The following is a 25,418-nucleotide window of genomic DNA, read 5'->3' on the forward strand; positions in this document are numbered from 1 at the left end:
CATAACCTTTCGGTCTAGAATAGGGTATCATTTTTCACGAAACTGACCAGTCGGTTGAAGATTTTATCAAGACTAAGGAAACTAGAAATTCCCACTCAAGAGTATAAAAAATCAAATCGGCAAGATTACGTGAGTCAGCTTCAACATTGTCAATAAATGGCTATCATGAAACAGCTCTGGATATTATTAACTGTCAAGAATCGGAATTTAGACAAAAATCGGTGGGAGTTTACTCTAGTATAGGGTAGCAAAATTCAGCTGAACTAGCCTTGGTATTGGCTAAAGGTTCCAGGGTCCCAGCGGCACATCCCCACCCAGAAATTCCTAAAGTGCCCCCAGCCCTCCTCCACCAGGGGCGTCCATTCCGCAGTTCTAAAGGCTCGGACAGACAGCTTCAACATTTGCTTCAACAATTTTGTTGAACGATGTTGACCGTTGGGGTGGCACAGCGGTTTCAACACATCATCAACATTCGATTCAACAAAGCTTCACAAGAGGCCTAGTATTCAGTCCCTGGCTCCAGGGTACGTGGGTGGGTCATTGAGAGACCAATTGAAAGAGGCTAGCAGACAGCTTCAACTTTATTCCACCTTCCCCATAAGGAGGAAATGTTTTCCTATAAAATTCTCGCTATATCAAAGCAACAGAGGACTTTTTCCGTGTTTACGTAGCCCCATCTAAACACGAGGGGGAGTTAGGAGAATTCGAGACAGTTATTCAAACCCAAGAAGCTGTCGAGAATTCTCCCAACTCCCCAAGTGTTTAGATGTGGCTATGTAAACACGGAAAAAAGTCCTCTGTTGCTTTCATAAAATAGTTTTCAAAAATAATTCGACAAATGAAGGAAAGTACTGGCTTTTTTACTTCTTGATTGAAACAGATTTTCTTGATACACGCTCTTATTTCCTACCAGCCACTCATACGCGCGTCTGACAACACAACCAATCAATTCGTGTGATGTCACAGCCGCGTTTACATAGTCTCATCTAAACACAGCTATTGCCCAGTAAGAGTGCTCGTACTATCCTAATTATTTTATAAATATACATATAAGAAGTCAATGTGCAAGGCTATGCATGTACGTACTGTAAATAATTATTATCAAAGCAATGAAAATGAGTTCTGGCGGGAAGTCATCATTTTCCTGTGAAGGATAAGGCAAAACATGAGTAAGGTAGCTTTTCGGAGGCCCATATATTAATGATATTTAAATGATCGACGTGGTTGGAAAGAGATGATGATGGTGAAGATGTAGACGTTGATGCAGGCGCAAGAACTGAGAGTTTCGCCTTATATGGTAAATGCATGCATGGCGTGTGTCTGCTTCGGGTAAAATCAGAATTGACCGAATGCAAAAATGGCCGCCAACAAATTACACTTTTGTCTTTGTGTTAATTAGCCTAACTAGCCTCGTTTTACAGCCCAAATTCTTTCAATTTTACGCGTGTGAACGAGGCTAGTTAGGCTAATTAACACAAAGACAAAAGAATAATTTGTTGGCGGCTATTTTTGCATTCGGTCAATAAATAGCCTTTTTCACGGTTAGTTTTTCTCATTTGCATTACAATGTAATCTAGCGTGTACGTGAGGCAATTTCGGGCTATTTTGTAGTTTTAACCCGAAATTGCCTCGCACCCACGTTAGATTACATTGTAATGCAAATGAGGAAAACTAACCGCGAAAAGGGCTATTCAACAAAAATTCCACATTACTAGCCCGGAAGTTGTCTTAACTGCCGGAACAACAGGGAGAAAAAGGACTATCGATAAATTTAATTGAGTTTTGGCAAAGGGCACCCAGCCGTTTATTGTAAAACCGTGCTTCTAACAGAAAGGTAGATTGCAAACTGCGTGGTGCGGCCAATCATAAAACCACACCGCAAATTTCCTTATTCCAGCTAATCTCCCTTGCTTTAAAGCTAAGGTAAAGAGGATAAAAGGAACTCGAATTTTTCAAAAATTGTTTTAAGCAAATTTTAACCTGACCAATGCTTCGAATTCTCTCCTGACGTTTGCCGTTTTCAGTGCTGTAACCATGGTTCTTCCGTCATTTTTTTTTTTTTTCACTAGAAAAAGAGCAAAAGACTCGTCGTGTTCTTTGGTCCTTGCAAAAACCTGGTTTTGTCATTTGAACCTTTCGGCTCTACCCTTCTTCCATTCGAAGGCTTCGTGAGTTCATGGTAAGTATTAGCTTTTGTTCACTTATCTATATTTCACGATGAAGGGAATGTTTAGTCCCGCTAAAAAGTACTTAACACTCACTTCGGGAGGAAGTCGACCTCCATTTGGTAAATGAGAATGATTCTCACTGAATCTAAGAAAGCAAAACAGTAAGGGAAAATAAACATTTGGAGAAAAGAACTCGAAATGTCAGTGTTGCCAGTTCTCAACACTAACCGCGCGTACTTCATGAATATTACAGCTTTGTGAAACTACTTTTTGTTATGGTGAGGTGAGAAGAGGGGCCTCTATTCATCCCTTTCTTTTTTTTTTTGATGTTGTGAGAGGGTAACTCACTGGTGAAGACCGGTAAAAGAGCTGTGGAAAGGCTTGCTTGCACGATCATCTGCAACCACCTTGTCTAGGTTTTTCTTGCTCAAGAATTGGTCGCTCAATGCGCTGGGTACTAACCGTTTGTGGGGGCGATCGATCCCACCATTTCGCCAATCTTTCGAGTTTACTTTTCACCACAGCAGTTGCGTTTTATGCCTTTTAAAATTTGCGTCTACTTACTCCTCGCCTTGTTCTTGGAGCGTCTGTCCTATCTCCCCGTTTAAACCCTGGAAACGTATCAGAGATTTGGATTAATCTCGATGCCTTGGACTCTTTTGCAAACGTTTTTGCAACCGGCTTCTTGCATCTAAACCTCTTGGTTTCGAATTTATGTTGCCTATTTGTTTTTCCATTGCTGCGGAGTGAGCGAAGCGAAGGAGCCGCTATGTAATATGGATTGAAGGAAAGATTTAAGGAAAAGTATGTAAGGTGCGACGAATTCTCGAATTTGCCACTTTTTTCCAGAATGCGTTGCATTTAACCAGAATAGACTGCGCTACGGACAGCTCAAATGAACATATATAACGAGGCTGTCATGACCCCGCTTGCTTTTCGATGATTGGGGGCTATCCAATGAGTGGTGTCGTTTTGCTCTCTGATTTTGCATCATGCATGATTTTCACATCCGTCGCTTTCGTTCCAGTATGTGAAAATTATGTGAATCTAGATAGATTTTAAGTTACATGGCTCGCTTTTTTCTCTTGCAGACAATTCTGCCATCTGAACTTTGAGCTTCGTATTTCATCGTTTGGCGCTGTTACGCCTTCTTGGTGGAAATCTAGAATCATCAGAAGAACTGTGACGAAATCGTCGTTTGTCAAACTTGTAGAATGATTAGAAAAAGGACGGTGAAAAAGTAGCATACTCTATTTTCAAATGTGCTGCGATTCACGATGCATTTTTATAATCGAAACTGACTTGAGTTAGCTTGGCATGTGCTTCAAGCCGTTGCATTATGGTTCTACAGACATTTGTTGATGAGTATCGGGACAGATTTGAAGTTACAATTTAGCGTCTTTCTGCGTACAATTTAGGGCATCTGAAGGATCTTTGGATTCCCGCGATCTGTTGCAAAAGGAGTGTGTACTGTCTTGCTTCGTGCACGAATTTCGGATCAGTAGATTCTCAGCTAAGGTTTGCCTTTCACGTTTTCTCTTCTTCATCGTGGTCTGGAAAGGGAGTTGTCAGGGTTAAATTTTGTCATACTGACGATACTTTCATCCCCTCATTAAACTAAAAGGGCTGCGTTTAATTGAGAGAACTCGCGCCGGGACAACTACTTGATTACTTATCGTGTTTATATGATGCCTATGTGGTTTCATATCGTGTTGAAATGTGTGCGCACTTGACGTTGATAACACAAACGCTACCCGTTCCAGCATACCGAGAGTTGAAGTTCATACCGAAACGAGTGGTTTTTCTTCGTTTACCTGACACTATTACGGGATTTCTCACTGGAATGAAATTCTTGCTCGATCGGGTACAGAAATCGGGGTGAACTGGCACCAGTATGACATTTTCTGGTGGTATCCGTGTAAACCATTGTGGAGCCACAAGAGGGAACCGACGTGAACTCGTTCCGGGACGAAAATCGCCCTGGTACCGATGTAAACACCCCCTAAAATAAGCTCTACTGACTTATTTTAGAGGGTTTTACCAATGATGAATGAGGTCACTATCAACAAAATGTACTGCACCATCACTATCTGTATATCAATGTGACGGTAAAATAAAAGTAAGCGTCTTCAAAAACTCACTTCTTCGTAATGTAGTGTCGGAGGGTCCTCTTGTTCAACTCTTCGATAGAACAAAGGCAATTGTTAGTGTTGATCTGTGAAGAAAACTGTATGAGAGTGGAATAACTTTGAGCGTTTAGGTAAAAAAATAAATTTAGCCACATGGTTTGTGGTGCTTTAAAGTCATTGGATGAAAGGGGACAAAGCTTTTGAGTGGTGTAGAGGGTTAAGACTATAATAAAAATATATACATTGACTTTAAAAAAAAAAGAGTTTAAAAAACTCTTTGCATCGTGATGATTTGAGATCTCATCACTTAGACCGCTTTGCCACTGGAATATTTAGTTTTCTTTCTTGTCAATTGTAGTCGATGTGTGGTGTTCCTCACCTAGTAAGGTGGTTGGGATCCTCTTCGTTATCTTCACTGTCACCAGTATCCTTGGAAGAGACAAGTAGTACGATTACAGGAGTTGAATAAGGACCGCTCATTGACACTGAATGCTGGAAAAAACAACTCCCTCCAGTGTTCACATAGCTTTCCATATTTCAAGTGGAAAGTCGGTTGTGCGGCATCACACAAATCGGTAAAAAGAAAAAGAAAAAAAGTGTGTTGGATGACTAAGGAGGAAAATATTGAATTTGGTGTTTTCCTTCTCATTCTTTTCGGGTGCCTGTATGTTCAGTATTTTCACACTCATCTTACCTGTTAAACAGGCTCAGTTAAATTAAGGTCTACTTTTCTTGCGATTTGACAGGAAAAAGCAGGTTAGAAGATACTGAAAGAATTGGTGGGAAATCGAGATAGACGTTTTGGAGGCAGTGTGACCCAGTGGTTAGGGCGCTTCCCTTGAGATCCCAAGATCCCAAGATCCCAGGTTGAGGACCCGTTCTGACCACTTGTTGGATTTCATCCTGGTACTGCCTGGTTCAGCTTCTCAGCTGCACTTGTAAATAGCCAACTGGTTTGCCTCTGGCTAGTTTGGTAACAGTGCTGTTGTTGTTGTTGTTGTTCTGTTCTGTCGTTTCGTTGATTGTGTTTCATTGGCCCTGAAAAGCCCATATGGGGAGTGGTCAATTAAATATGTATGTATGTACCTCACTTGAGGATTCCAAATTGGTTTGGATCCCTTGCTCTAGGGATGCTTCTTGTGAACTCTGTTGACCGTTATCCGTCACCTCTGTGCTTTCATCATCGCTGCTGAGTGGACATTAAGAAAACGAAGATGAGGTACCTTTCAATCATGATAATCTCTATCGCTTTACGCCTTTCCTTGCTCCTTTGCGGTTTTACCAGTTGAGATCCATTTCGGGCGTAGAGGATTAACGAAGCACAGAGGCACTAAGGTTTTTCTGTTTTAAGTAAAACTGAATAAACTGATCACGTCGTACTGCAAAACATCCTAGCAGCACGACGGAGAAGATCTCAAATCGGTTTCACCACTTGACGGATGATTGATGCATTTTAAAGAGTCACCGTCGCGGTGGTAATTAAAAAAAAAAACAGTTTCTAAACTTGCTGGTCAATTTTTATTCATGTTTCAATCTATTTCGTTCCTGTTCACCCTATGGATCAGACGACAAAAGTGCTTTAAGTGCACCAATACGGTCCTTGATAACGATACTGTGGCATGTTTTTTCGATAATCATAGATTAGGCCGTCCTAGGGAAATATCCACGTCGCTCTGCCGCATTGGGGGTGCAGGCCTGGCGTAGTGGTGAGAGCACTCACTTCCCACTAATGTGACCCGGGTTCATTTCCAGACCCGGCATCTTATGTTGGTTGAGTATTTTGGTTGTCCACTCTGCTCTGCTCACTCACGTGAACAAATTGTGCTGCCGTGTTTTAAGTGAAATGTCGCCGTTGCTACACGTTTTGCAGTCACGTCCTGGATCTCAATTTACTTATTTTAGTGGTCATTTCCTCGGCCCTTTCATTTTCCTGACAGTTGTGCCTTTAACCGGCGACCTTCTTTGTGTACACAGCTTTAAATGTGACAGTGGAATTCAGGTCGTTTGTCGTTGTCTAGAACAAAGACCTGTGTTGCAAGTTTTAAGCGTCTCTGATCGACATTACTCCTTGGAAGGCTTCACTGATACAAATACGTTTTTACTCGTACTCTACGTTAGTAGGGCTCGAACAGCTTGGCGCTGTTTAATTTTTAAGTTTACCGGCTCAGATGAGAAATATGGTGGAAAAGTAAAATGTGACTGAACTAACGGAAGGGAAACACGAATTTACCATAAAATCAGGGGACGTAAAATTACACTGGGCACATCGTTCCCCGTGCACTATTCCTTTTAGAGGCGTTGTCTATTTTGTTACCGAGTAGTTACTGTGGGCCTAACGTTGTATCTATTTCAAAGTGATGCGAAGACCGATCGGCACAGAAACAGTATGCGTTGAATTCAACAACTTCCGAAAATACCAGATCAACCTCTTCCCGGAGCTGTCAGAATATTCAATTTTCGACTTATCCATTCCTCTGTGACTCAAACTTGAAACGCATGTTAACCCATAGAGGCATGAACTCGTGAATGGTGTTACACTCGAGAAAGCTGCGTTAACGCGAATTTTGGTCGGCCATTTATGGTTTATTTACTGGATAATGAATTTTCTGGGGATCTGAAACTATTTTTTTCACCATTCTTCCTTACCGCTTTTCCTGATCAGATGAGCTTTCCTCGTCGCTTTTCTTTGAAAAGGAAAGTGTAAGTTACAATGATTGTTAGCACATATATAGTGCAGTTGCACAGCTTTGAGAAATGCTTATTGCCACCCAGCGTAGAAGCCTTAATTCGTAAAGCGTTTGGTTTGGTAACCTTTTGCCCATTGACTATTTTCACCACCATATGTTGCAGCAAGTTTTGGGCTGTTCTTCACACAAAAAAGGAAGCAAGTTGTTTACTCCTGGGACCGTCTTAAGCAATCCACTGCTTTATGCAGAGAATCCTTTAAAACGGTCTGGGTCGGTGAAATATTCCCTATGTTTATTATTTCGTCCTTTTGTCTGCCAAATTGTGAACGGTCAAACGAATGAAAAGGCTTGTTTACTTTCTGCTGATTTGAACGAAATATTGGTACCATTACATACATAAAATACGTCTTACCGAATGGACGTCCCCTTTCTCTGCCATTGTTTATCTACAGGACAAACGAAAAAAAAAGGCAATGGTTACTTTGGCCTGCGTTCATGCGTTTTTCTCCGGATACCCCGGATTTCCCCCCTTTCATCAAAATCGACTCATAGCTCTGGCACTGCTCCGAGATCATATATGATACAAAAAGTAGGCCAAATTTTTCAAATTTCAGTCGTTGTCATCCTCTTCCCACTTTCCCTTGTACTTGTAGACAACAAATAAAATTAATAGTTATATACGAACAGGAGCCATAATCGGGGATGGAGACCGTAAGTATTGGGATCCGCGCGGAACCATGATATGGGACAATTTTTCTATTTTTAGAACAAATTGCGCCATCCTGACGTCATATATCTGCGCGGACTCACGCACAATTCTTGGGTTCTCGCGTGGATGTTGTCCTCTTGCGTAATCAAATGGCGTGATAATAAAATGGCGGGCGAAAGTTGCGATTTTGTACAGTGATGCCAGGGGATAACAGCTGTGAATAAATTGATATGGAAGTCGATAGCTCTGTTAAAAGAGCAAATGATTTAAATTTGGAAGAAGTCAGCTCAGCCACACAACAAAAGAGAGTGAAAACGGTGTTTAAGACACTCTGGGATGACACGAACAGTGAGAAACCCTTTCAGGTACGTGGTACGCAAGTCGATTAATTAAATTTGTTGCTTTTAGTTTAATTCACGGCATCGGTTTTCACGCTCTTTCCCGGGCTTTCAGGACTAAAATAAATTAATTAACACCCAATATACTTCAATTATGTGCAGGTTGGTAAGCTTAACCTTCGTGAACACATTCTTGCCAAGAGCAACGAATTAAGATCTCTTGAAGCCATCGCGTCAGATCTCCAGGATCCCAGAGTAGAGGCTCGTGTCGAGGTTGTGGAAAGAAGTGGAAAGCTATCCCTGGTTGTCGTCAAGAAACGGAAAGCCTCTCTCTCTGACGACGTGCCTTTTGACGACGTGAGACTCGTTGTTGATGCAAATGGTGAATATCGTTTGTTTGTGTACCACTTTGAGCTCGTAAGAAGGGGCACAATTAATATTAATCAGCCGGGACAACTGAGAAATGCAATAAACGAAGTCGTCGAGAATCGTCCTTGTCCTGGAGTGGACACTAGGATAACTGGCCAGCAGGATTATCTGTCCTCAGAAGTAGAAGAACAGACCCTTCCTTGGCACAGAGTTTTGTCAAGAAATTGCGCGCGATTGATAAAAAATGCCCAATGTGAGAGTGGAAGAAAGTGTCGATGTTGCTACAAAACAGAACAAAAACTGTCAGAACGCTTAAACCAAAAGAAGTCTCTGACTGAAGAAGACGTAAGGAGCAGACAATCTGTGTCATCCAAAGTTCGCTTCTCTTGCCTCAGTCCAAAGAGCCAAAGTAAGCGATTGAAAAATATGCGGCAATCAAGGAAAAACATGACAAAGCAGGTCAAACGGTACAGAAAGAAGTTCTCTGTTTTAATGTCTGATACACATAGCTCTGACTTGGACAAATTGATGGAGCGAGTTGAATCTACACCCATGGGAAGAAAGGAATTTGAAAAATGTGTGGCAACGGGAAGAGAAAAGTTCACACTTTGGCACAAATATATCTGATCATCCCTGGTGTGTTTTATAAACTTCACTGTTCCAGACCACCACCCTCGCCCCCCTCCTCTCTTCCCCTGCATAAGGCTTTGTATTTCTCACTTAGGGTGTTCGGGCGAATGTCAGAGGAAAAGAGGAGAAAATATAAATAATTTCTGTACTTTTTAAATGTGTTGTATCTTTCAAGAGGGTTAAATAGCTTGGGCCAGGCCACTGGTCCCCTTCAAGGGTTTAGTCACAATTTCTTACATACTTCCCTCTCCGTTTTATATGGAAGTCCTCTCAGGTGTTCAAGAACACTAATAATTTTATCAATAAGAAATGCTTTTAGTTACTCTACAGACATGTATGTACAATGCTTTTTCTTCTAGGCCCAATCCATCTCATGATCACAAGGGATTCTGTTACAAACTATTCTTGCATTAAATTTTGAAATCCTGTATTACCCAGATATTTAGATGTGTTGATTTAGTAATCAGGCAATTGCTTTGGTTTTGGTTATACCACAATTTGAGGTTAGCTGAGAAGTCTAATTGGTAAGTAAACTGGTTTGATTTTGGTTTTACGACACTCAGCTTAAAACTGTTCTATACACGTTCTATTAAAGGATATGGACATCGATCTAATCGTTGGACTCAGGCGACTTGGCGAGTGGCTCTTGCTATTTATGCACGCTGCCCGGTCCTGTTTGATGACCTCAAGAAGCTGGACATTCTCCAGCTTCCATGCAGGAGATCCTTGGAGAGGGTAATGGCAAAGAGAACAGTAGAGGAAGGTATCCATGAAGAAAGAATCATCGAGCAACTCACTTTGTTTAATCAATTTAAAACCACTGCAGTCCTTAGTGGAAGACCAGAGCCACTGGGAGTTGGAGAACTCTTGTTTGATGAGACAAAGGTGAATAGAGGGTATTCCCTTTGCTTATCATAACAGCCATATTGGTGTATCTGTATTTAAGTTTTACTATATCTTCCTTAATGTTTGGTACATCTACATGCATATACATGGCAATCATCAATGATGTTATTTGAATCATTATAGGGCTCATTGCAGATCATGAAGTAATATAACCTATTTAAATTTTAAGCGTTTTTTTGCTGTATTGTTGAAACATGGAGTATGAACTGAGTTAAATTTGACAAAGTTAAAAAACCTAGCTCAATATGCAGTTTCGTCTGACCCCTTTTGTTATTGCATATACAGTTTTATGTTGTTGTTAGTGTAAATTAAACTGTTACTTTCAGATCCATTCAGTAACTCAAAACTGTTATTGGATTGGTGAAGCCTTCAAAGTGCCCATGCAGTACAAAATAATTGCTGCTTATTTGAAATGATTTTCAAAGTAAAGAAGAATGGAATTTCCCTTATAATTTGGAATATCTTTTTTCATTTTAGAGATATTCATGTTTTTGTATTAATCATGCCAATGAGGAAAGTGATCATGTCATAAATAGCTCCACTTGAACAACAAAATACTGAATCAAGAATATCTCTAGAAATATTGGAGCAGTGATCTTCAAACTTATCAATAGAAATGCACATCACAAGCAAAACAGAATGACACCTGCTATGTTGTTGCCATGGCAGTGCTCTTGGATCCAGTCTCTGTCTGGGGAAAACAAATATCTCCATTTCCAACTTTTTAAACTGGGACAGAGGGTCTTTCTCAGAGATTCACACATGGTTTACATGCATTTTTTCTTACCTCTCCCCAGTAAGATTATTGGCAGTGAATTATCCTTCTTTAAGATGATCTGGAAATTTTAGTCTTAATTGAAACAGGAACAGCAGCATAACTGTTGTCATAGCAATGGCACAGTGGATTTTGTTTCTTTTGTGATTTACATTTTTTTTAATATTTATGGAGGTATTCTTGATTGAGTGTTGTACTATTTTAGTGAAACCACCGATGATGTCATCACTTTCCTCATTTGCATAATATAAAAAATATTTTAACTGGAATTTCTGACCATGAAATGCTTTTGAAATAATTGTAAGTTGTAATTAACAGGTGCAGAGTAAGATTCAGATCCGTTGCACAGATGGTGTTGCCATTAGCTATGCAATGAATGAAAATGACTGGTCATGTCTTCATGATGTTTATGAGTCCCTGTTCATCTCAGAAAATGGAGCTGGTCAAAGGGCAAGTTACGTTCTTCAGACCTACTGGCGGGATATGACATCTGGGTTTGAGTTTGCTGGGCCTTACTTTCTCCGTGAGGTACCCCTGGATGGAAAGTTTCTACATGTCATCGTCTTCAAGGTGATCAGTACCCTTGAAAAGTACCGGTTCCATGTCATTCTATTGGTTGGTGATGGAGCTTCCTGTAACTTAGCCCTTTTTAAGAGGCTTTGTGGCTATGCAAATGAGCAGCTCCCAGTAGAAGACAGTGGTGCTGAACGATACCAGTTCAAGGCCAGTTTCATCAATCCATTCAGCACCAGATCAGACAAAACCTGCTTTGTCATGATATGCCCTGCTCACCAGGTAAGGTATTATAATAATTCAAGTATTTAATTATTCTCATGTGTACAATTTGTAACACCTGGGTGTTATTGTTTCTTATATTGTCCAGTTGAAGAACATCATTGCAGCTTTGTACAGTTCAAGGAACAAGGGGAAAAAAGCTTTCGAGAAGGGAGGCACTACTTTTGGCTGGCAGCCAATAATTGATCAATATTACAGGGATCAAGAGAGATCTGCAAAAGGTCTGGGTAGGCGTGTCCCTGGTCTGAGGTATAGCTATGAGCAACGTGACTGCTGGACAAGACTAAATGTTATGCCTGCAAAGATAATGCAGGTAAGAGAGGGAAAATTATGTTAAATTTATAGAACTTTATGGTTCTATTCCTTAGCTTGAAATTGACTAAAGAATGATAATTTATGTCATATATACAGATCCTGGCAATAATTAAGGTTCAAATATTTACAATTGAGATGAAGCTTCCATTTTTATGAATGGAACAGTGATAAGTGGTTTTGTCTACTTTTACATTCTACAGCAACGTTATATGATTGCAGCCTTGGAAGAATATGCAAATTTGAGTAGTGAAGGCCCAGAGAAAACTGATGTTGTGAAAGAAACAGCAAGGTACCTACAAGCATGCCACCACATTTTTGAAAAGGGAATCCTTAGCCATGTGTTTATAAGATCCAATGAGTCAGCTGTATTCAAAAACATACAACAGGGATGGAGATATTTCGAAGAATGGGCAGAGGAGCACAACAACACAGGTATGCTTACATCAAAAACTTTATTCAACAAACTGTATTAAGTCATTTGTCCATTAAAAAAGCAATCAAAAGATTAAAAGTCAAACAATGGGTCACTTCACCTGGCTGTCATTATGGTTGAAAATGAAAGCTAGTCTGTTTGATGAGGAAGTGATTCAAATGTTTAACATTCAACATTTTGGAATCAACTTCAATTACATTCACCTTTTTTCATTAGAGCTCCTTTTTTATTTGGCCACTTGAAAGTTACACTTTCATTGGATTACCAACAACTGTATGCTAGTTAACCAGTAAACCAGGCCATAATAAACACAACACCAAAATACAGTTGTAATTAAAATGATAGACATTCTTATAATTAACAATTATTCGCTGAAGTGGAGATAAATATCCACCACTTTCACTGACACTGAGGTGTATATACCACACAAGCTGAATAACTAGCAGCCCAAAGAGTAACTTTATTTGCGATAATTTACCAACAAAAGCCATTTTGTTTTTCTTCGGCTGCTCAGAGGTGAATAGTACTTGGTTAATCACCTCCAAGCTAGCCAATCAGCATGCTTGAAAAGTACTATTCACCTGTGTGGTATATAATAATTACTTTTACAGTGTATGTATATTTACAATAATTTTCCCCTTGATCTGATTCCTCACGCCTAACTTTTTGGGGTGACAAACTGGGTTACATCTAAGTTTTCCTTTTAATCTTTGCAGAGTATGTTGACAACTCCAAACGAGCACGTGCAGCAAAGTTTTTAGCATGGCAGGTATTGCTGAATAAAGATTAACTTGTTTATTAAAGTGCCTATAACCCCAAAATATTTTTTTCGCTTAAATAACTCTTTGCACCTGTTTGAAAAGCATTGCGCCTTTTTGCACCTTTTTAGCCCTAATCTTGACTTTTTACAGGCTGTAAAAGTTACGAAATCTGACCATCATCTGTAACACGACCGAGCAAGTAAGGGGTATGGGTCTATTCCTGGGTTGATGTCACAAACTTATTTGCATGCATGTTTACAAAGACTTAATACGATGTAAATCAGTCTGTGACGTCAACCCAGGAATAGACCCATACCCCTTACTAGCTCGGTCATGCAACAGATGATGGCTAGATTTCGTAACTTTTACAGCCTATAAAAAAGTTAAAAGGTGCAGTTTGTTTCGAACAGGTGCAAAGATTTATTTAAGCGAAAAAAATATTTTGGGGTTATAGGCACTTTAACATTATCTTGTTTACTATTTTTTAAATGTGCATTTAAAAGATCAAACTACATCCCTCCTGGTCCTTGGAGGGAAGACAAGTGTTCCCTTTGATGGGGCAATAGTATATATAAACAGTAGCCTCCATTTGGGGCGAAAATATTCTAGGATATTTGTCCGCGGACATTATCTGCTCCGAGAAGCGAACAGCTTTCGGAGAGCACAGCTTGAGGAAAACTATGAGCTTCGAGGAACGGATAATGTCCAAGGACAAATACCCGAGAATATTTTCGCCCCAAATGGAGGCTTTCATGTTTATTATCCTTCAAATATTTTTTGCAACGCGAGTTGTTTTGACAATTGGGGGATATTCTCGGATATCCCCCAGTTTTAGCTGGGTGATATTCGGTCAAGTGACGTGTTTAAACCAATTGCGTGCGAGTGAAAAGATTTGATGAATTATTTAACAAATAAAGAAGCCTAAGCCGTGTATTACACTGTGATAAAACACGACAGGCATTTGAGAACACGAGGGAAATGTGGAAAGCACGAGCCGCAGGCGAGTGTTTTCTACATTTCTCGAGTGTTCTCAAATGACTGGAGTGTTTTATCACAGTGTAATACACGGCTTAGGCTTCTTCATTTGCTTTATGATATAGATTTTACGCGCGCAAAACGATAAAACACGCTTTTTCGATGTTTTATACTCTGATAAAACATAGGTTTTTGACCAATCAGAGAGTGCGCGCAGGGTCCTATCTATGTTATAAATATAAATAAAAGTTATAGTACATTATCATTATAATTATTATTATTGAAATTCATATATTTGAATGTGAGTTAGGATTAGTTGTTTACTAAGCCCTTTAAGGGGCATTGTCACGCTACTTGGCAACTTTACAAAAAGCCAGGTGTCTTCGCATTGATTGAATTTCAAAACTAATGAATGATCTAGTTTTGTTATTAAAGGCTATTTGAATGTACTGAAACTGTTTCTTGTCGCCTGTCGCTATGGATGGCATGGATTGAAATAGATTGAAACTTGAAAAAAATTGCCAATTTTTTCAGGTTTTGATGCTGCATGTTCCAAAAATCCTCAAGAAATTTATTATGGTTAGCCCTCTCTGATAAAATTCCGTTGATGTATTCGTTGTAGCTTTACAGAAGCATTTTGTTTAATGATTAAAGACCCAAAGTAATGATTTTATAAGCACAGAATTGACCTAAAACAGCAAAATCCTTGTGACACTGCTCCTTTAAATAAATGGCATTTCTTATTTAGCTTGCCTTTTCTCTCCCTCTAGACATTTGACCTTCAAAGAGTCATGGTCTTTGGATTTAAACAGTTCTCGTCATACTTCTTTGATAATTTTCCTGGATACTCTTTGTCTCCATTGCGGCTCTCAATAAGTCGCCTTGAATCCCTGTTTGGCACACTCAAGTTCCATGCCCATGGTTCTCTAAGTACAGGGAATTATGGGTCATCTCTTGGAAGGGTTCAGTTGAGACAGGAGCTGAAGGTCACTGCTAGAGCCACAAGTCATGATCAGAAGGGCTACAGGGACCAAGAGGTCCTTATATCTGGCCCTACAAATGTGTCCACATTGAACACTGTTTATCAACAGCCTTACATTGAAATCATGGCACATTTTGTTCCTTATGGTTATCAGGGTGTTAAAGAATTTATTTTTCCCTCCCAAATTTCTCAAAGCACTTTTCAGGGTAGGCAAGGTAGCTCTGCATGCACCCTAATAGCCCTTGTAATGGGTTTTAAGTTCTCCTCTGGGTTGATTGGTGAACCAAAGAAAGTTCTTGAAGAGGGGTGGTTTGGTCATGTGGTTTCAAGTATTTCTGGGGGCAATAAAATCTTTGATGAATGCTTTTCTGCTGCAGGAGTTGGTGGGCTTGATGTAGAAGATGCATTCAGCTCTGTTGGAGATGATCTACACCTCCTTTCTTATGAGGATCCCAAAGATTTTTTTATTACTGGTAATAACTTCCAGGATGTCATTTCAAATGTCAGGGAACGGGCAAGCATGAAACAGAAATCAGTTGGCATCTTTGTGTCTGTTGGGAGGACAGTAGTAATTTTAGTTTGGGAAAATGGGGCATGTGCAATTTTTGATAGCCACAGGCATTTACAGTATGGGTGTATACTTTCCCATTCCCTACCATCCAAAGAAAACGAGTTAATATTGTGGCTAGCCAAGACATACCAGAAGTTTTACAGCACCTCGATACAGTATGCCCAAATCACTTGGGTGGAGTACAACAGATAATGTGCCTCTGTCATTTCAGAAAAAAAGTACATTCAGTACAGTTAAAAACTGTTGTGTGGCTGAAGTTGAAGTAAATTGATTTCTCCTCCAAGCATTTCATTTTGTTAGTAGATAACAATTCTTGTCATAAAATCTCATTTCAGCCTGGAATTTTAATTTTTTAATGAAATGCTGTGTCTTTTTTAAGCTGGCTGCACTTTGGCATTAGTCATTGGTCACCATTTACATAGGAACAAGAAAATGTGACACCAAAATATATTAATTGTTATAAATAGTCTTTTAAAGTCATTTGACTGCACATATTAAAAACTTTTCTTGATCCTTTATTTATTACATATTTAAAATGGTATGTACTGGTGTGCATGTAACTTACAAAACTTGAGCCATACCTGAGAACTATAGATATTAATTATGTCTTTGTGCTATAAAGACATGCAGTCCTTTGATGGGTCTTTCATTGAATTCATACAATATATTGAGTGCAAGTTTCAAGTTCAAAATAACATTATTCTATCACTCAGACACATTTTTTTGGTTAATTTTTCTGCAGCTCTAACAGTTACTGAGTTGGAGTACCAATGTACCTGATAAGCTGAGTACAGCTCTCAATAAAAAGATCAAAGACCTCTTCAAGCTGTCACTTTGGTTATTCTTTTGTTATATTACTTACTATTGTTTTTCAGTAAAAACGAGACTTGTCATATTATATAAGGCAAGCTGACGTTGCCCTAAGTATAAACTATCACAAAGAGACCACTTGAACTGGTCTGCTGCCTAGAAGAAAGCGTAATTAAGTTTGTAAGATCATATTATTAAGCATCCTTAATTAATTAAGTACGCTTATCGACACTGTAAGTTTTCAGCTTGTCCCTCAAGCTTTGGTCGGCTGAAACGACTTTGCCCTCCTGAATCAGTTTTTTCTCTTCTTGAGCACTATAGAATTCCTTAAATCTGGTATTACATATTCTCTTTACTAGCTCTTGCCATATGGAGCAAGCCCTAATCTCTTCAAATGGTGCTGTGCATGCCCTTTTTGATGCTGCCAAAAATAACTCTTGTAGCTCCTCGTCTAAAGCAACCGATTGTTTTGTCAGCTTCATAAGGTTTTTTGGATATCTATTCAGATTTTTTTCAGTCAACATTTCTCTTATTCTTTTATCTAACGTTAACAAAACAACAGTAAACTTACTATTGAAGAAAGTCAACTTTCCCTCGTCCAACCTTTTTAGACCCAATGGCAAAGATGTTTTCTCCTCTGCAGAACAGACCATTTCAGACATAATTTTAACTTCGGCTGCATAATTTTCCTTTGTCGCTTCTGAAACTCTCCTGGCTCCTTTCCGCCCATTAACAATCTTTTCTCTTCCTTTCCGTAGTTTGTGCAGCGCCGCCCCAGATACTCTAGCAACGTCCACAAAGTCGGAATCGACAACAGTGTCCGCGCCTTCACTTGCATTTGTTTGGGTTTTCCGTTTGTCAGTGTCAATCTTAATTTGCATGACTGCGCTGTGAAAATTTTCGTAAAGTGCCCAGTAGATGGTGTTAAGAACAACGGCAGCATGAAAGTTGACTTCGTCTGTTTCGTTCTCCTGCAACTGAATGGTGGTGACAATTATCTTTTTCATGTTTCTCCAGACTTCTGATTCCTCCACCGTCAACAACAATTGGGAACAAATAACTGAAAACGAAGCCCTTTTGTCACTGTTTTTCACCTTAGCGCTGGATATTTCGGTGAAAGCTTTAATTATTTTGGAGTAAATATCCCGACAAAGCTTCACAAACATTACCCTGATCGTGTCGCTATTGAGTAGGGTGGACACCATTTGCTTGCGAACTGGAAATATTGACAATGATTTTTCATTTCTTAATTCATTTTCGCAATGTGTTTGTGCACTCAAAACGTAAGACTTAAGAGTCTCCTCCAGCCTTTTTACGTCGTCGTTAGAAAGGTATTTTCCAGAACTCTTTTTCCTTTTCTCTTTACTGGACTCATTCCCCTGTTTGTTTCTGGCTTTTGGTACCTTTTTCCTCCTTACATCTTTCTGTCCTCTGCTAGGCGATTCCTCCCCAGACATGTCCGACGAATCATTTCCACTCGATAGGTCGGAAAAGTCACTCCACTCGTCTTCTGAATCATCCTCACTTTCATGTTCACTGTCAAGGTCAAGGAAGTTGTCAAGGAGGGCTTGGCTTAAATTTGGAAGCGATACTGCTGAGAGAAATCCTATATCTGCCTCATTCACGAAGGTAATATCGCCCGCCATTTTCCCTGCGCGACATCCGCGAAAATCCTCGCAGCAATGTACGTGCGTGTCGCGCACGCGATGGCGCAATTTGTTCTAAAAATAGAATAATTGTCCCATATCATGGAGCCAACCCCAATACTAGAAATGGCGCGCGCTTACGGTCTCCATCCCCGATTATGGCTCCTGATACGAACTAACGACTGCTACAGACCTTGCATTGCCCTTGTAGTTCACCCGATTTTAAAAGTGGTTGATTCAGTGTGAAAACGTTCAAAGATTTTCTACCGACTTCGGTTTTCATTATATTTTTTCATTCACCCAAAATGCTCTTGTGTCCTATTTTTAAGTTCCATGACTCAACGCGTGGGTTCTCTTCGTTGACGCACTCGTATAATTCCACGTACAGGAAAAAGCGGTCTTTGATGACAGCGGTTTTAAATGTTTTTCATCCCCGACCTGATGACTTCTATGAACAATGTATCATCGTCATTCACATATGTCGTCACCAAGAGTTGGACATGTACACATGGACATTTTGTGGCACGGCTTTGTTGTGAGAGCCAGTGATAATCATCGTAGTGTAAGTGGCCCGCCTGGAATAGCAGTGCTACCTGTGGGCCATATTAGGGCCGTTTATACGAGAGAAAATAAGCCGCGGCTAACTCTGGCCGCGGCTTACGTAAGCCGCGAACACCCCGTATAAATGGTACAAAATCTACGTTCACGGCTTTCTCAAGCCGCGGCTTATCCTGGTCGGGGAGTTTATACTCGTATAAATTGTTCCTTTCGCGGCTTTCGCAAGCCGCGGCTTATTTTCTCTCGTATAAACGGCCCTATTGGCCTTGTTTGTATAATCATGATTTGTTTGTTTGTGAATAAAGTGAAAGTGAAAGACTATGCAGACGCGACGGGACAAAAAAACTGCTATTTCCTGTGCACAATCAAAAACTAATGTACCGTACATAACGGGCCGAAACCTTTAATTATGAGACTAATGCTGTGTTTCTGAGGCTGTATTTAAAAATTTATTAGCCTCTTCTTTTACGTTGTAGGTATTTTTGCCTCCACAGCTATATCTATGAGAATAGGAAGGAAGAAAGGGCTTTGAGCTTTCACGTGTGGGGCGATATGCGCGACGTTTAAGTTGACAGTAGCCGAACTCGTCGAATTAGTTGCGAGTCAGAACCTCCCGCCCCGATTTCGACTTTTCCAACCAAATAAAGACAAAGAGCATTTTAGATTTCTCTTAATTATTCAAAGTCGCGTGCTATTTGTCCAATTACAGCGAAGGTCGGAAGTATTTAGTTGGCCGAACGAATTCAAGTCCCCGATAACAATTTATTTCAATAAATAGAAGTGCTCCGCTTTCAAAGCTGCCGTCATAGGATACTGTCTTCAAGCTTTTAAGACAAGGGGTGTCAATACCGAGGAATCATTTTCATTCTGCGACGAATGCTATAGAATCCAATGTCATTTTGGCGTTTCTGCCTTGCTTTAAAATGCAACTGTGAAACTCTGTTTTCGCCGCAAATGATCTTGACACGCAGTAGACAAGTTGTGTTCAGCGATAATTCGAGTTCCTGGCTGCCAAACTCTATGTACAAACTTGTCGACTTGACTGCAGAATAAGCTGGTACACGAACAATTTTCTACGTAGCCGGCTACGCGGCACTTACCCCAGTATGCAATTTATGCAAGCAAAAACTTGAATTCAAAATGATGTCCTATGTTATGTGCTGGCAACGCAGTACGCAGTACGCCGTCAGAAATAAATTCAACTTAGTTCAAATAGAAATGCTTTGGATGTAACTTCCTAGGTGTCGTCATTTAGGTACTGCGAAGAACAAAACGGCGTCTTGCCCATTCGTTTATTGAATTATTATGTCGGGTGTGACTGAAAAGAAACCTTTTGCAGCTGAAGGCAAGCATAAAGCACTCGCTTCCAGAACACAACAAGGTTTAACCACTTTGTTTCTTTTTTCGGTATTCGGCATATATACATATCTCTTCGAGGAGTAAGCGAAGTGAATTGGTTCTCTTAAGCTTGGAATTCAAGCGTCGTGCATATATTCGTCCCACGCTCGATTAGTCCTTTCTGTTTCGGCGTACCTCTTTTAAATCTCTATTCCGCGATTCGCCACCGACCCTCAGCTGAGGAAGCTCTTTCCTCACGATTGCGGGGTGCTAATTTGAGGTTTAAAAGGTGTGTATTTAAGCAAGAACTCTTACTGTCTTTCACAACTTGAAAGGCGTACATGAGAGGGAGTTGCTCAGCTGCAAGTTTGGTATTTAGGCATAGCTAATTAACTATGATTTAAGGCGCTCCTTTGCTTTTCAATCATGGCGTAATCGATCATTCCCGGGTGTATATCTTGCAGGTAAAATCCGGTCTCAGGTTGAATCCGTTTTTACTCAGGTTACATTGGTTGTCTTCATTTTACCAAAGTTGAATATCCACTCTTCCTAGTTTTAAATCAGCCATCAACTACCAAAAAAGGAATTGAATACCAATACTCACAGTGTACTTGAGGTGGCGATAATTCTTCCAAGGATATCTTAGTTCCAATCACCGCAGTTATGATGAAGATGGCTTGAGATAATAAAGTGGGTATAATGACCAGGAAGTGTGCCTTACAAACTAACTCTTGAGCGATATTGTAGCTTATCTATTTAGACATAAATATGGATGCTCTTAGAAAGGAATAAAAAAGTGGAAAATGACACCAAAGCTTAACTGTGTGTTCACTGAATACGGACCTACCAAGTAATTGGATGAGCTTCTCAGGATATCTTAGTCTCAATCACCGCAGTTATGTTGAAGATGGCTGGAGAGAATAAAGTGCGTGTAAATGACCAGGACGCGTGCCTTACAAAAACTAACTCTTGAGCGATATTAGCTTATCTAGTTAGACCTTGCCAGCTTATATGCTGTAACCCTCATGAATATGAGAAGGATTGACACCAGAGGTTACGAGAACAATTGAAACTGCCAAAATCACATGACACACACAAGAATTAAAAAAATTAAATAATCAGATAACATTGCATGAATGAAAGAGTTTTAAAAAGGAATGAAAATGTCGAAAAATACTCCAAAGCTAAACAACACGAGGTCGATGATGTCGCTCTCCTCGGCTGCATTCTCTGTGCCTTTGGATTAAAGCTCAAAGTTGGGTGTTTATAAAAGTGATAACGTCACTCCCTCTGGTTAAACAACCCCAGAAGCTCGGTGCTGTTATTCATCAGATGGCACAATATTTGTAGTAATGCCATTAATTTCGAAGGCCTTATGGTTTTTTCCGGGGTGTTAAGTACTGTTCGTGTGCCAATGAATTACCGGCGCGTGCCCTGCTAATTAGGCTGCTAATGAGGATTGGAGTTGTCGGCACTCGCAAGAGATACTTGATCTCACAAGTTACTTCTCCGCTGCAAAAAATGGTAGCTTTAAGTTATGAAGCGCCAGAAAGCATTTTTTCCTGCGAACTTTGCCTTGCTCTTGAGCAAACAGACACTGATAGCTTTGCATAAGTAGCACGCAGAAAACCGCAAAGGCTAGCTAAAGATCAAAGGCTGGGATATTTTTGTGCGCAAAATGACTCGATAAGAAAAGCGCATTTACAATTCAGAGCCCCAAACTTTCTCTACAACAATCAAGGTCGCCTGCCTGGAGAGCAATACCAATGCAGCCTCCGGGGACACAGATTAAGATAACTTATTGTTTACGGCTGTTGTCGTAAGGTCGGCACGCGTAAGAAGGACGCCATCAATCAAAAGAAAAGAACGCCATTCAAATGCTAATAAAAGGCGAGCTTTTTATTGCCAATGACGTTGATCACGAACAAATGTTTATTTGATGGTAGCAAACTATCTACACGACACTCTGACACACCTTCAGTGGGGCATTAAACTCGTACCTTTGAAAGCAGCTGGCTCGTGCTAATTCGAGCATAACATCTCCTTTGGAGCTTTCTGGAGAGCCTAACACGACGCTAATATTTCATCATAGTTAATAGAGGGGAATGGTTTGGAAGCTCGGCGAACATCAAAAGAGCAAACAAAGATGCCAAGATTTAGGTTGGAAAGTCCACGACCGTGCATAATCTTTTGTTTTGCGCTCATACACTATGCATGAATTACGTAACCAACACGTTTCTATTGGTTAGTTGCGCAGTATGGAGTAAACAACTAGTGTGTTTTGTGCACGGTCAAGGCTAAAAACGAGAACAAAAACCTACAACAAAGAAATTTGTCGGCTTTCATAACCATTCCTCTCTATTAACTATGATTTCACGTACATTCTTAAATCTAATAACATGGTTAAATGTCGCCATAGACATGCCGGTCAATTTAGAAGCAAGAAACGGTTTAATTATTGAAAGGACCTTTACATCTCAAAGAGCTTCGACTTCCTTCTACATGTCGTTTTGAAGGAGTAAATCTTAGAAGCCTGAAGAAATAAAGATACGTATTTAAAATTCCATAAGACGTTTGCCGAGTATCACTTTAAGGCACAAATAATGTAAATGCTCAGAAAGCTAAAAAAAACCCGATATTTAAAGGAGCTTAGTTTTGCCACAGGCTGCCCAGACCTCATAGAGTAAAAATTATAAGGATTTGTATGGGAATCTCGATAACAAACTGAAAAATATATTTACTAGCAAAAGTTCTCAATAAAAAAGCTGTACTTTATTGTCGTGGTGACTTTCTCGGTTTTTGTGTGGTTATTTGCCTGATTGAATGCGATTTAAGCGACATTGCAGATTCTCAGGTTGTCACTCGTATCTAAAATAAAGGAAAGGCTGGAAAGTAATTTCTAGCTTATCTCACGCCGATAAAATCACACTTCTCCGGCATCAGTCACGCTCACACTCCGGCGATGGCCACATAACACGGATAAATTTACTTCTCCTTGACCAAGTTTTAAGGTCCAGCGAGCATCCATTGCTTAGAAACAGCGAAAAATATTCAAATTTTCAAAATCCTTCGAGGCTCGCTTACAACGAATTTTTTGACACGGCTGGCCAACCGTTCGCTTATTTGCTCTCACCGTATCGTGGCAAAAGTGAACGGTTTACCAGTCGTGTCAAAATTTGTTGTAATCGAGCCTCGAAGGATTTTGAAAATTTGAATATTTTTCGCTGTTTCTAAGCAATGGATGCTCACTTTATCCGTGTGGCCATCGCCGGAGTTTGAGCGTGACTGATGCCGGAGAAGTGTGATTTTTATCAGCGAGATGTGAGGTAAGCTAGAAATTACTTTCCAGCCTTTCCTTTATTTAGGTACGAGTGACAATCCGGGAATTTGAGAAGTCGCTTAAATCGCATTCAATCAGGCGAATAACCAGACACACAAAAACCGAGAAAGTCACCGCGACAATTAAGTACAGCTTTTTTTTTTTTGAGAACTTTTGCGGGTAAATATTTTTTTCAGTTTGTTATCGAGATTCCCATACAAATCCTTATAATTTTTACTCTCCGAGTCTGGGCCGCCGGTGGCTTTTGCTTGCAATGAGTGAAATCACGTTGGTTTGCCCCCAGAAACGTAAATATTAGTTTGCGATTTTGTTCTCCAAAAGAGCTCTTGAGGATTCCGTCAAAAGCGACGTTTTTTTTTTCTCTCAGATACCCTGCGAGCAGAGTCTCTTTCGATCTTCCTAGATAATTCGGGAAGAGGAAAGTAGACTCTGCTCGCAGCCTCCACATTTCGCATTGAGCATGCGTTAAAAATTTAAATGTATTCGGTGTCAGTCATACTCTCTTGCAAAGATCTAAAGTATCTGGTATCTGGGAGTGTCATCGCCTCTTCGACGGTTGACGTGCAATGACACTCCACAGGTCGCGGTCGGCAGCTTGGCTGGTGCAGGCGTAGGCTGGCTGGCAGGTCCACTCCTTGATGTCCGCCATCCAGTTGTTCCGCGGCCGCCCTCTTGGTCTCTTGCCTTCTAACTTTCCTTCTAATACTGTCGTCAATATATTATTTTTTTTCTCTTCATATGGCCAAAATACTTGAGCTTTCTTTTCTGAATGTCACTTAAGAGCTGTCGTTTTGTCTTAAGCTTGGTGAGAACTCTTTCATTTGTAACTTTGTCACTCCACCTAACATTCTCTAACACTCTGAGGCACAACATTTCGAAGGCTTCAATTTTAGCTTCAAGAACGTTGGAAAGAGCCCATGCCTCACACCCACATGTGAAGATTGAATAGATATAACATTTTACAATCTTGAGTTTTGTAGTGAGTTTTAAGCGTTTTGATTTCAGAATTTTAGCCATGGAGCTGAATTTTTCTTTTGCAATGTTCCTTCTTCTTTCAATTTCTTTATCCGTTTTTATTTCTTCCAATATCAGCGTGCCTAAATAGATGAATTTTTCGACTTGCTGTATAGTTTCATTATCAACTTTAATATCTACTTTCTTCCCCTCTGGGTCTCGTGAGATGATCATCGTCTTTGTCTTCTTGACATTCATGTCAAGACCGGCCTTGCTGCTTTCTTCCTTCACTCGAGTTACAATTTTCTTGTAGTTTGTCTTGGTCGTTCGCTATGAGCACAGTGTCATCAGCGTATCTTAGATTATTTATATTCTGACCATGGATATTGATGCCTTCAAAGTCATTTGACTCTCTGAATATGAACTCTGTGTATATATTGAATAGATAAGGGGAGAGAACACACCCTTGCCTGACTCCCGTTTGAATAGATGTAAAGGGAGAGGGTTCATCCTGAATTCTTATTGCAGCTTTCTGGTGCCAGTACAATTTTGCTTTGACTCTAATATCTCTTCCGGCTATGCCGATTCTTTCTGAGCACGCGATGAGCTGGTCGTGGTGCACTCTGTCGAAGGCTTTGGAGTAGTCTATAAAGCAGGTATACAAATCTTGATCAACTTCGATGTGTTTCTGGGCCAAGACGTTAAAACAGAAAATACCCTCTCTGGTGCCGGATCCAGAACGAAAGCCAAACTGAGTAGATCCTACTTCTTTATCAACTTTGTTGCCAATTCTGTATTGAATAATTTTCAAAAAGATTTTGAGCGTATGAGGCATCTTGCTGATTGTTCTGTAGTTTGAGCAGTCAGTGGCTCTTGGCTGTTTAAGCAAGGTGATAAATACGGACATCAGTAGCTCGTCGGGAAAAATGCCTGTAGAGTATATGTCGTTGTATAAATCGGTGAGTTTATCTACGCCAAAGTCTTCGAGGGCTTTCAGCATCTCAGTGGTTATACCATCATCATCTGGAGCCTTGTCAAGCTGGGAGTTCTTTAATGCCTTCTGAACCCCTTCTTTTAATATAGGCGGACCCCTATCGTTGCTTGGAGTCGGCAGGGGAGGTCTTGTATCAGCAAACAGGTCACCGATATACTCCACCCACCTGTCGAGTACTTTTTCTCTTTCAAAGATCATATTGCCATGTTTGTGTTTAATGCAGCCTCCACTTGTG

At 40.2% G+C, this 25,418-nt stretch overlaps 4 protein-coding genes across 9 annotated transcripts in view; 2 read left to right on the plus strand and 2 right to left on the minus strand.

The window, feature by feature from the left end:
• Nucleotides 1-16,375, plus strand: part of LOC137970149 (uncharacterized) — an 85,836-nt gene extending 69,461 nt beyond the window's left edge. For 4 of the 6 annotated variants that reach the window (XM_068816647.1, XM_068816646.1, XM_068816648.1 and 1 more), the window contains 7 exons: nt 2,070-2,179; nt 9,626-9,915; nt 11,030-11,506; nt 11,595-11,819; nt 12,022-12,253; nt 12,971-13,023; nt 14,761-16,375. In XM_068816647.1, coding sequence (XP_068672748.1) covers nt 9,769-9,915; nt 11,030-11,506; nt 11,595-11,819; nt 12,022-12,253; nt 12,971-13,023; nt 14,761-15,735 — 2,109 coding nt within the window. In that variant the 5' untranslated portion in view covers nt 2,070-2,179; nt 9,626-9,768 and the 3' untranslated portion in view covers nt 15,736-16,375. The remainder of the gene's footprint in view (nt 1-2,069; nt 2,180-9,625; nt 9,916-11,029; nt 11,507-11,594; nt 11,820-12,021; nt 12,254-12,970; nt 13,024-14,760) is intronic. The other 2 variants (XM_068816651.1, XM_068816649.1) reach the window with 2 other exon arrangements.
• On the plus strand, nt 7,790-9,042 carry LOC137970154 (uncharacterized). The gene is made up of 2 exons (XM_068816659.1): nt 7,790-8,058; nt 8,194-9,042. Exons 1-2 carry the CDS (start codon nt 7,924-7,926, stop codon nt 9,025-9,027), a joined length of 969 nt encoding a protein of 322 aa, XP_068672760.1. The 5' UTR covers nt 7,790-7,923; the 3' UTR covers nt 9,028-9,042.
• On the minus strand, nt 16,044-18,150 carry LOC137970153 (uncharacterized). The gene is made up of 2 exons (XM_068816658.1): nt 17,757-18,150; nt 16,044-17,330 (listed from the first exon to the last, which is right to left on the minus strand). The coding sequence occupies exons 1-2, from the start codon at nt 17,997-17,999 to the stop codon at nt 16,566-16,568; spliced, it is 1,008 nt and encodes a 335-aa protein (XP_068672759.1). The 5' UTR covers nt 18,000-18,150; the 3' UTR covers nt 16,044-16,565.
• A 5,796-nt stretch (nt 18,151-23,946) lies between these two features.
• Nucleotides 23,947-24,447, minus strand: LOC137971897 (uncharacterized). Its single transcript, XM_068818640.1, has one exon. It carries the CDS (start codon nt 24,445-24,447, stop codon nt 23,947-23,949), a length of 501 nt encoding a protein of 166 aa, XP_068674741.1.
• Between the last annotated feature and the right edge of the window lie 971 nt (nt 24,448-25,418).

Source organism: Montipora foliosa, chromosome 9, assembly GCF_036669935.1.
Source record: "Montipora foliosa isolate CH-2021 chromosome 9, ASM3666993v2, whole genome shotgun sequence".
Taxonomy (NCBI): domain Eukaryota; kingdom Metazoa; phylum Cnidaria; class Anthozoa; order Scleractinia; family Acroporidae; genus Montipora; species Montipora foliosa.